The following is an 11445-nucleotide window of genomic DNA, read 5'->3' on the forward strand; positions in this document are numbered from 1 at the left end:
AGAAAGTGATTTGATGCATATTCTATCTCGTGTCTATCTCGTTTCCTTTTGCCTGTTACAAACAAAGACATAATACCCTGTACCACAGTGTGGTGAAGGGTATAGTTAAACAATATCTAATGATGTTAAAAGTTATAGAATAGACCGAAATGTTATGAAAACCTGAAAAAGAATCTGGAATTGAATGTGGTGAAAACCTGTAAATATTAATACACAGTAAACATGGAGGAGTAAAAACGTAGTTTTAAATATTCGTGTATACTTATTTGTTTAATGAGGCTCACTATTAGATTAATTAATTCCGTAATTTATTTTCCATCGTCCTCAAAATGAGGACAATGGAAAATTAATTGCCGACAATACACTTTTGATATGTTCGTAAAAATTCGATCATTGCAGTACTGACATATCGACGCCTCGGAACCATAGTATGCTAAGTCGACTTAGCATGTTTTAAAGTTCTTCACGTTTTTAGATACTACGGTCCTTAATTTAAATTCTCTGAAATTTTGGTAATCATCGGCCAATCCAAACCAAAGTTATAAGCAAAAATGTACTTAGCATGGCACGTAAGATTCAAGGAAGTTCCGTACTTTGAAAGCTTCTTCTGAAAAACTCACTTTTCAGACTTAGCATACTATTCTTCGGAGGCGTCGATATATTTGCAATAAAGTTTTCTACCTCACTGCTACTATATTTTATTGTATAAAAAAGTATAAAAAATTGAGTTATTCTGAGTTCTACCGACATTTTTGCAATCCACAACGTTTGTAATCCTCAACGCACAAGAATCAGAAAAGTTCAGCAATTTTTAATGGCAATTCAAAACGTTGCAAGGAGATTTGGTACCTAATGAGAATCCAGAATAATATTCGGTTAAGGTATCGTTATAGTAGTGGACAATATCGGTTCAAATTTTAGCCCCCCACAGCGGTACCTATCTGAGTTTCAGTATTAAGAGGAGATTGAGAATATACTGTATCTCTGAAAAGCAAGGATGTAACGACTTCAACTTTTGCTCATATCCTGTTTTGGACAATTGCATTAAATCTGTACATGATCACGGAAAAAAATTCGGGGCTCAAAGGGTTAAAGCGAGATACCAACCATCGTTCACAAAAAACTTTCAATGTAATGATAAGTGCCGAATAATGTCTTCCGAAAATATTTTAACTTGATGAAAAATTTTGCTATAAAACACCCAATGTTAGGAGTACTGCTATAATGGAGTTACACATAGATGTAAAGCAATATAAACCAGTGAGCGGAACAGTGTAGTCGGACGGAGTCGACCATATAATTCCCTACACAACGAGCACGAAAATCTAACTTTCTGAAGTTCTACATATTGAGCCTGGGTATTATTTCTCGATATTTGCACCATCTTGACCGATTATATGACCACAGCTTTACATTGGCATATTTACCAAATCGTGTTTTCCCAATGTGAATATACGCCATAAAATTTTTGTCACTTTAGGTTTTGGTTGATTTGACCCTCGGAATATTGACCGTTCTAAGTAATTCACATTGTAAAATGAGTGATGCTTTGCATATTATAATATCATCTCAACATGACCGAATATTATAAGCGTCGACTTGACCATAACCGGAACCGTATTTTCAAAGTGATCAGCGCATATTTCCGCCCTCTAGTGGTAATACTAAACAATATCAAACTACGTTTGTCAGTCTACACAGAGATCCCGCAGTTGCATCTTACAACCAACAATCATATATTCAAATCTTGGAAGACTGGTTAATTAAGTGGAGAATCCCCGTAAACGCAAACAAATGTACCCATGTAACATTCACGTTAAGGGGAGAATCATACCCTTCATTTAACATATTCAACATACAAATACCACAAACGGATCATGTGAAATACCTTGGAATTCATTTGGGTCGAAGGCTCACTTGGAAGCAACACATCGATTCGAAGATTACCCAAATAAAACTAAAATTCAACCAAATTCAGTGGCTTATTGAACCAAGCTCTCTCATATAATGTTCTTTTATACAAGACTATGAAAAAAACCCATATGGGCATACGGTGCTCCGTGGTTTTACGAAATTCAAATATACACAAGACCTTAACGTCCCATTCATTGAAGAAGAAATTCAAAAATGCTGCCTATCTTACAAAGTCAAACTGCTCGTGGACCCGAACCCTTTGACCCGCCTACTGTTAAACTGCATAACGTAGATGTAGATGAATCAACTACAATGAACGTCCAAAGGCATACTTATGTAATGTGACCAATAAGCGGGGAAATTGCATTGGCATAATACCGCAATATATCACCTAGAATAAGATTTGAATACTTATTGTTATTTTCATTATATGAAAGTTTCAATAAATAATATTTAAGTTAAAACAAGAAAACATTACAATTGGTATCAATTTTAAGGTCAACGACTCCCTACGCCTTAGAATACAAATCGGGTCTATGGCCTTCATATGTCCCTGAAGGACATAGAACCGAGAAGTTGCTAGTATATCCAAGAGGAGTGGTTGCCTTTAAATTGATACCAATTATATTGTCGTATATACACTTAAATATTTATAGGTGCTTACGTATTCATATATTATTTAGTAACCCATTAACATTAAAGGTCGAAAATATAGCGCTGATCGATTTGAAAATTTCCATGAGGGTCCAGGTATGGTCAAGGATAAACCTTATAATTATCGTTGCTGATCCCATAATAATTTTGGGATGAATTGAACCGAAAACATAATTTTTGTGTTTTTTCGAGTCGATCTATAGACCACAATTGAAAGCCGAACATCACAACACAAGTGGTTATAAATTACATTCCGTGTTCTCACTGTGTATAAATCTTCCTGCAGAAAATGGACTTACTTTTGCACTCTTTGGGGTAGACCCAAAATTTCTGGCTGTAATTGTTTATTTTGGATATTCATTGACTAGAATATATTTATATTTTCACATAGACCCCATATAGTAGAGGCTGTCATTTGGCATTCCTGAATGCTTTAAGGATAAAACACATTCTTGCGGAAAATTGTTTATATAGATCCAATTTTGCTATGCCCCCCACAAAAATATTCCGCCCATTTTGCGGTCATATTAAGTTTTTAAACTGATTTTCTCATCGAAGTGACTATAATTCTATAATGTTTCACACCCACTTCTATCGCAAATCATGATAATCCGTGACAGTGATTCTAATGCCTATGCTAAATTTCTTAGCACGTTCATTGTCCTGGCCGACAGCTTATATTGTTCGGTTATCAAACGTTGACTTGTAACAATTCTTACAACTCATTAGTCAGATGAACGTTTTCAAATATCTTGTTCTGTTATTTATATCCTTAGCTACAATGCAACAATGCAATACAACATCCATACAATGTTAGTATATAGCTGTTGTATGTCTTCCCCACCGGTAGAATGATGCACCAGCGGGAACGTAATGGTAATAACCAAGAATGCCAAGTCTTAGCAATTACAAACAATTTGCCAAAAGAATGTTACAGAAATACATCACTGAATAGCTGAATAGATGGCAGAGAAAATCATAGAAAAACTTCTATTTCTACCTACGCTCGACTTCTTGATAACAGAAGTTCATCTTTCATTTGTGAAGAAAGACGTTTTCTATTTCCTTTTGTTAATCTGTGCTCCTCCATGGGCACAGTTGTTTTTAATGTCATTATGCTTTTGTTGTGCTAATAGCTGTGGTACCCTTGTTGTTGTTCTTGCTCTGTTGCATTTCATTTTTTCGGGTAGACCCCATATAAGGGTACCTTCAATATTCGGTATTTAGGGGTTCTTGAGTGCCTTTTTCAACCGAATTCGCTGCAATTTGGTATTTTGTAGTCGTATATGGTAACAAATCTCCCTACCAAAAATTATTTATATTCACCCCTTTTTAGGGTAGTCCCCATATAACCCCCTTTTTTATATTAAAATAGTTATCTAATTTGTTCCGCGTTTTGGGTTTGGTTCTAAGAGTCTGTCGTAATCATTTATCATGCGGAGGATATCGATATAAAGTTAGAACGTAAGGTTCGATAATGAACTATACATGAACTAAAACCCGCATTTAGCCCCTAGCACTTGTGTGGGTGGTATCAGAGGGAGTGGACCGATAGCCCACATCTTCGAACCTGAACTAAGTTTGGAAGAATAATAAGATAGGCACAGGTAGGATGAAATCAACATTTTCTGGAACATGGTTTACATTATGGTTTACATAATCGGGTTGTAGAAATGTCGGTGTTCAGTCGCTTGGTTTAAGTAAAAAACGTAAATTGAGATGTTTCACAGCAGATATGTTGCCCGTGAAAGCAGCTAAAATCTGCAAATTTATTAATTCAAATTCAATGAAATTCATAAGGCAGATTAAATATTAATTCATATACATACACTTGTGTTTTATCTTATGAAATTTAAACCAACAGTTGAACAGATATTTATGATGAATTCAAGATTTCAGGATTAAACTAATGAAATTATTTGTTCTTAAATTCGACTTTCTAGGATCGAGAATAAAAGGAAATGAACGAGTTGTCATCGCCTCTTAACTCCCTTCAATCATTCACGGTTGTAAAATTGGGTATTAAATAAATGTAAATGTTCATTATTGCACAGTAGTGCATTTGAATTTACGGTGCGTAAGAATTACGTATCGCGACGTAACATAGCCCCCTCCGTAAACTTCGTAGGGAGAGTAGGAGTTTACTATTCCACATCAAGTTTCGCCAACTTCACAACAGGCCGAGTAAGCAAACCATTTTTTGTCTTCACGACGGCACTTCTTACTACATCATCTTTACCACGGTGTACATCGAATATCATTCCCTTCAACCACTCATTTCTTTTTGCGTTGTCATCAACAATTATGACAACGTCGCCAACTTGTAAGATGTCGCCAGAATTGTTAAACCACTTTGTTCTCCTTGTCAAGCACGGCAAGTATTCCCGTATCCAACGTTTCCAAAACTCATTGGCAATCATATTTGATAAACGAAACATTTTAGTTGCCGGCATTCCTCTGTGTCACGCTCTCTTATACCACTCGAAGAGCCAAGTAAAAAATGATTTGGCGTTAAAGCTTCCATATCAGTAGACTCCAGCGGTATGTATGTCAATGGCCTGGAGTTAAGAATGCTCTCTACATCAGCTAAAGCGGCTCTTAAAAATTCCTCTCTCAGTTCTCTTTTAGGCAGAATGTCCATTAAAACAGACTTCACAGAGCGTACCATCCTCTCCCAAGCACCACCCATATGCGGCGATGCAGGTGGTATGAACTCCCACTCAATTGTTGGAAATTTCCTCTCTACCTCAACACTCGATATTTTCTCCACTTCTTCTAGGAGTACTCGACTAGCTCCTCTGAAGTTGGTTGCATTGTCTGATAACATTTTTATTGGAGTTCCACGTCGAGAGATAAATTGTTTGAGAACTAACAAAAATGAATCCGTAGATAATGATGGAGCAATTTCAATATGTACCGCTCTCACAGTCATACATGTAAAAAGAACTCCCCATCGTTTCTCTCTTCGTCGACCAACAGCAACCTCTATAGGACCAAAATAATCAATGCCTGTATAATAGAATGGTCTTTTGAACACTGCTAACCTTTCTGCGGGGAGGTTTCCCATTTGTGGAGCAGACGGCGTTGCCTTTCGTATTTTGCAGGTCTGACATTCTTTACAATACGCACGGACAGCAGCTCGTAAACCGGGAATGTAAAATAGTTGGCGCATTTCATTCACTACAATTTCGTTGTGTTGATGATGATATTTGCGGTGGTAGTAGTCAACAATCAGTTTTGTTATTTTATGCTTCTTTGGTAATATTATTGGCCTTTTTACGTTCATCGCGACGCCGTTTATTTCATCTATTCGACCCTTTATTCTGAGTATACCGATTTCGTCAAGGTAAGGGTTCGACTTATACAGGGAACTTTTCTTTGACAAGAAGCCTTTTAATTTAAGTTGTTCCATATCTGACAAAAAAACTTCTTCCTGGCAAACTTTGAATGCGAAGAATTCTGCCATATGGACACCAGTGTTTTGAATAAACGGGGTCAAATCAGTAGACGTCTTTTTGTCTCCAAACAACTTTCGTAAAAAATTCAAAATGATAAGTAGACATCTGTGAAGCTTTTCCCAAACACTGAAATTATTGAGATCAGGCATTATTGATGCAAATTTATAACTTTCTTTAACCTCGGAAACATGGCATATAACTTCGACGGGATTATTGGCCTCGTTAAGCTCCGACTTTGGCCAAGATTCTTCATCTTCATTCAGGAAAGACGGTCCATTGAACCAGCGGCTATCATGTTCCAAATCCGGGTTTTTATTCCATTTAGTGGCGTCGTCAGCCACATTTTGGGACGAAGGAACCCATCTCCATTCGGAAATTTTAGACCCTTCTAGGATTTCACCTATCCGGACTGCCACAAACTGATGGAATTTTCTAGCATCAGATTTTATCCAGTATAGAACGTCCTTTGAATCTGTCCAAAATATACGCTGATTAATTTTAAGTGAGCATTCAGTCTCGATGAAATTACAAAGACGTAAACCAAGAATTGCTGCCATCAATTCCATTCTTGGAATTGAAATGGGCTTTAATGGGGCTACACGAGTTTTTGAAGCCAATATCGAGCACTTTATTGTGTCTCCGAATTTCACTCGTAGGTATGCCACTGCTGCATACGGATCGATACTTGCATCTACAAAGGTGTGCAATTGAAGATTGTTAAACTTGTTAGCCGACTGATACCAACGAGGTATACGAACATGCTTAATTTTCGGTAAACACGAAATCCATTGATACCATCGTTCACGTTCTGCGCTTTGCGTCGGTTCATCCCAGCTCACTCTTGACCTCCACACCTCCTGTAATACGATTTTAGCGTTTATGACGAAGTGTGCCAAAAGACCTAGAGGGTCAAATATAGTCATAACGATGCGCAAAATACTCCTTTTAGTAGGATGTATATTTTCATTAAAAACATCTGCGTCAAAATTTTCAAAAAACGTGAATTCATCACTGGATGGTAACCACCACATGCCCAAGACTCTTTCAAATTTACCTTCTGGGTCCTCAAAGGCCTTTTGGTTATAGCTGCTGCTGTCATCTAATATATTGAGTACCTTTTCGGAGTTTGACAACCAATTTCGCATTTCAAAGCCACCATCTTTATGAATAGAGCGAACTTCGGTGGCTAAATTCAACATCTCATCCTCATTGTCCACACTTTGTAGCCAATCATCGACGAACGTGTTAGATAAAATTGAATTTACTGCACATGGGTACTTATCAACGAAGCGCTCGGCATTTCTATTTTTAACATAGTTTGCTAACGATGGCGAGCAAGAAGCACCAAAAGTTAAAACTTGCATGACGTATACATCGATTGCCTTTGTGGAGTCGCCATGCCGCCAAAGAAATTGTTGGAAGCACTGTTCGTCCTCTTTGAGCTTAATTTGATGATACATTTCTCGGATATCACCACATATTGCAAACGGCCTCTCACGAAATCTTATTAAAACACCAACTAATGATTTCAGCAAATTTGGTCCCTTCAACAGAACACTGTTTAAACACACATTCTCCACAGATGCTGCTGCATCCCAAACGATGCGAGTTTTGTTTTTATTTTTGTTTTTGACAGTGAATATTGGGATGAACCACGACTTGTTGTCATGCCGAATCTCGTGGGGTTTTAATTTACGCACATATCCCTTTGTTTCGTATTCTCTTATTTTGTCGACTAAAAACTTATGTAAATCGGCGTCCCGCTTCATTTTTGCCTCTAAACAGAGAAGTCGACGTCGAGCCATACAAAGAGAATTAGGCAAACTCACCTCATTATGTTTCCACAGGAGTCCAGTTTCCCAACGTTGCTCGCGCTCCAAGTACTTTGTTGTTTCATCCATTATCACTTTGGCTCGTTCATCTTCTACTGATCGCAATGGATTTTGATTGATTGCAACACCAACAGCATCCAAGGAAAAAAAGTACTTCAGCTGTTCATCTAAATCGCTGCAGCCTTTGTTACAGGAACATATGTGCATAACACGATGAACTGGACCACCGTTTGATTGCTGTCTGCCATACACACCCCAACCAATTTTGCACCTTGTAGTTATTAGCTCGTTGCCATCAGCCTCTTTCACCTCTAGTGGAACGCACAATTTGGCATTATCGAGTCCAATTATAATCCTCGCTCTAACTGCAGTATATGGTATTATGGGTAGACCGTTGAAATGTTCACAATATTTTATTTGTGCCGGTGATAAAGTTTGAACGGGCAAATCAAGTCTTGTAACTGTGCGAATATTTTTCAATAAAAACTTTGACGTTTGTTTACGATCAGAAATGTATAATGAAACAGTTTTTGACGTTTCTTCTTTCTGCGTTATTTCTCCAGTCCATTGTAAACACAGCTCTTCTGATGGCCCATCTACTCCAAGTTGGTCGACTAATTCACTCTCTATCAAAGAGCATGACGCTCCCTCATCAATGAGAGCATACGTGTTAAGAGAGTTATCATTGCCAAACAATGTCACTGGAATATATTTAAAGAGAACTTTCTCTTTAACATGAAAGAGAACGGAGTGATTACTATTGTTGTTTACGTTTTCGTTTACTTGTTTATTTTCCACTTGTTTTAGATGTTGCTGTTCGTTGTACTTATGCAGTAAAGAATTGTGGGGCATTTTACAGTTGTCCACTCCGCACTGACGTTTCGATTTAAATCTCTTGATATGATGTTTTTTAAAGCAACGTAAACACAAATTATTTGAGGGGATAAAGTCCCATCTCTCGTTTACACGCATTTCAATAAATTCGGGACACTGATAAAGACAATGTTTATTCTCGCATTTGAAACATGATATAGGGTTGCCATTTGGATGTTTATCATCAACTACATCGTGAACAAGTATTCTTTCCCTTTTAGAGTGTTTCGTTTCCCCAATGTATGGTGTGAATGCTGTTACTTGAGAAGCACAGTTTGCCAAGCCGTATAGCCAATTGTCAAAAAAAAACAATGTCCACTTTGCGTTGGGCCATCCAATATCTTCCCCAATCTAGTTTGAGATCAGCCGGAAGCTTTTCTACTAATTCCTGTAGAAGCATAGGATCATTCAAGTAATCAGCGAGTCCCATAGATTGCATTGTTGTTCTGTAGTTTTGTACAGCAAGGGCAAAGTTTATTAAGGTTTCCAAGCGTTCCTTTTTTACTGTGGGTTCCTGTTTTAGATTCTTCTGCAATGCTTGGTGAATAATCTCCGGTCTTCCATACAACATCCGCAGTGTTTCAATAGCAGAATTGACAGTTCAGTTTTCCTCTTATAGCTTCAAGTGCACTACCTTTCAAACATTTTTGTAACCTTATCAAATTCTCCTGGTCGGTAAATCCGCATCTCTCTGTCGACTGAATATAATTGGTTATAAAAATTGGTCATTCTTCTGGTTTTCCCGAAAATGTTGGTAAATCTTTGCTGATGGCATGTCTAGCAGCTATTTGGGATGTAGACAACGTAATATCTGCGGACATGTTACTCATATTTGGATATTGATATGTGTGAGGAATCTGGGAATTTTGCGTAAAGGAATTATTGTTGTGTTGTGCCGAAAATGGAGTAGGGGAGAGGGGGGCACCTTTGAACACTTTTTGCTTTCAAGCCTCATAAAATTTCTTATTTTATAATTTTTGGTTTCTTATAAATTTTAACTAATAGGTACATATGTAACCTTTAAAATGAATATACATATGACATACTATAAGCTTTATAAATATATTTTATTACTGTTTTAATGGACGAACTCAAAGTGTTCAAAACTGCCCCCAGGGGGGCAGCTTTGAACAGGAGTTGGCATTTTTGAACGACATGGTTTTTTACAGTGTTTATGTTCAAATATGTATGTATTTCGTTCATACATATCAGAAATGCATGAATTCATTAAAAAATATATATAAAATGTTCAAAATTTAAAAAATTTAGATCAAAAGTTAGTAAAACATAAAATGACTTAAAAACAAAAATTAATATGGTGAAAAATACAGTTAATTTTGTAATCTTATTAGCCCATTTGAAATTTTGAGAAATCGAAGCCAAAAGTTAAAAACTCCTTTTTTTACTCGAGTTTAATGGGCATGTTCAAAGGTGCCCCACCCATGGCATTTTACGGAAACTTAAAATAACTTTTTTTGTAATAAATATATATGAAAGAAATTACATTAGTTATGTTTGAAAGAAAACTATCACAGAATTCTTCCTGCGCCCTTACAACCAAATGAATAAAAGTTTACAATGACACTGAGAAAACAAGGTCACCCATGCACAATTTTTCGACAACTGATAAAGCAAGCCAAAGTGGTTTACGCATATAGAGAACAAGATTGCCATATACAAAAATGTGGTTGCGGGTCGGAAAAATTATTAAACCAATATTTTATGGGCGCTGTTCAAAGGTGCCCCACGTTCAAAGGTGCCCCCCTCTCCCCTACTATTGGAGTATATATGCCAATACGGAATTGAGTTTGCTTGTTTGGTTTGACGGTCAAAGCTGTTGTTGTTTTGGAATGTAACGGGAAGATATTGTGCAGTATAATATGGCTGTTGAGGTATATTGTTTGGAAAAAACGACGAAAAGGAGGAAGGAGGAATTTAATTAGAATTGACGAATATGTTGTTAGGTAGCACATTATTGTTATTCAGCACACCAGTTTGCTGACCGACATTACGGTTGAATATATTGTTGCACTCGTTCTGTATAATAGGTTGTTGCTGAGCACCTACATTTGAGTTGAACAAACCTCCGTTGTTGACAGCATCACACGTTTGAGTTTGACTATTATGAGAAGAGAAACCTAAAACTTGGTTCATTTTCGCATTGTTCAAATTCGATGCAGTTGGAAAGAACGAGTTTTGCGTGGAGGAAAATATAGGGGGCCGCTGAGCGGAATTGGTGTTTGTCGTTCCGTCGAGTACGAGAGATGACATCAATGAATAGTGGTGGGAACCGACGAAGTTGAAACAGCGGCCACTGAGGGTTGCTGTGTAGGGAGAATGTTCTGCCAGTTAACGTGCAGATCTCTGTCGGTGGATTTAGCCTTTACTTTAGTGGTGGAACGGGAACGTTTCGGGACTGTATTTTTTCGTATTAATCCGGAACGAGTGGTTGTGGGAACTATTTTAATCGATACATTTCTTACCTTAGATGATGCTTTAGGAGTCGACGAAGCTGACTTTATCATTTTATCACCAGCCTTGGTATGTTCACCTACGTTAACAGCAGTGTTTGCAGTGCTTGCCGTCTGTTCTCCTGGAGGTGAATTTGTCTCTACGGAGGCTGGCGTGACTGCTGCTACCTTTGCGTTGACGTCTGACATGTAGTTAAATGGCATCTTTGGGCTCTCATCTTCGGTCGAAGCAAGCATGTCTCG

At 37.5% G+C, this 11445-nt stretch overlaps 1 protein-coding gene across 1 annotated transcript; it reads right to left on the reverse strand.

Moving 5' to 3' along the window:
* Nucleotides 1-4984: 4984 nt before the first annotated feature.
* On the reverse strand, nucleotides 4985-11439 carry LOC133325038 (uncharacterized). Its single transcript, XM_061533865.1, has 3 exons — nucleotides 11215-11439; nucleotides 7081-8848; nucleotides 4985-6717 (listed from the first exon to the last, which is right to left on the reverse strand). The coding sequence occupies exons 1-3, from the start codon at nucleotides 11437-11439 to the stop codon at nucleotides 4985-4987; spliced, it is 3726 nt and encodes a 1241-aa protein (XP_061389849.1).
* Between the last annotated feature and the right edge of the window lie 6 nt (nucleotides 11440-11445).

The sequence above is a fragment of the Musca vetustissima genome, unplaced genomic scaffold (assembly GCF_032173495.1).
Source record: "Musca vetustissima isolate MV318-11 ecotype Yass unplaced genomic scaffold, APGP_CSIRO_Mvet_v1 utg17966, whole genome shotgun sequence".
NCBI lineage: Eukaryota > Metazoa > Arthropoda > Insecta > Diptera > Muscidae > Musca > Musca vetustissima.

Coding starts and splice junctions, on each gene's coding strand:
- LOC133325038 (XM_061533865.1), bottom strand. CDS start 11,439: ATGCTTGCTTCGACCGAAGATGAGAGCCCAAAGATGCCATTTAACTAC. Junction 8,849..11,214: donor CTCCTAAAGCATCATCTAAG/GTAAGAAATGTA, acceptor TGTCTTTATCAG/TGTCCCGAATTTATTGAAAT. Junction 6,718..7,080: donor GGCCTTTGAGGACCCAGAAG/GTAAATTTGAAA, acceptor ACACCTTTGTAG/ATGCAAGTATCGATCCGTAT.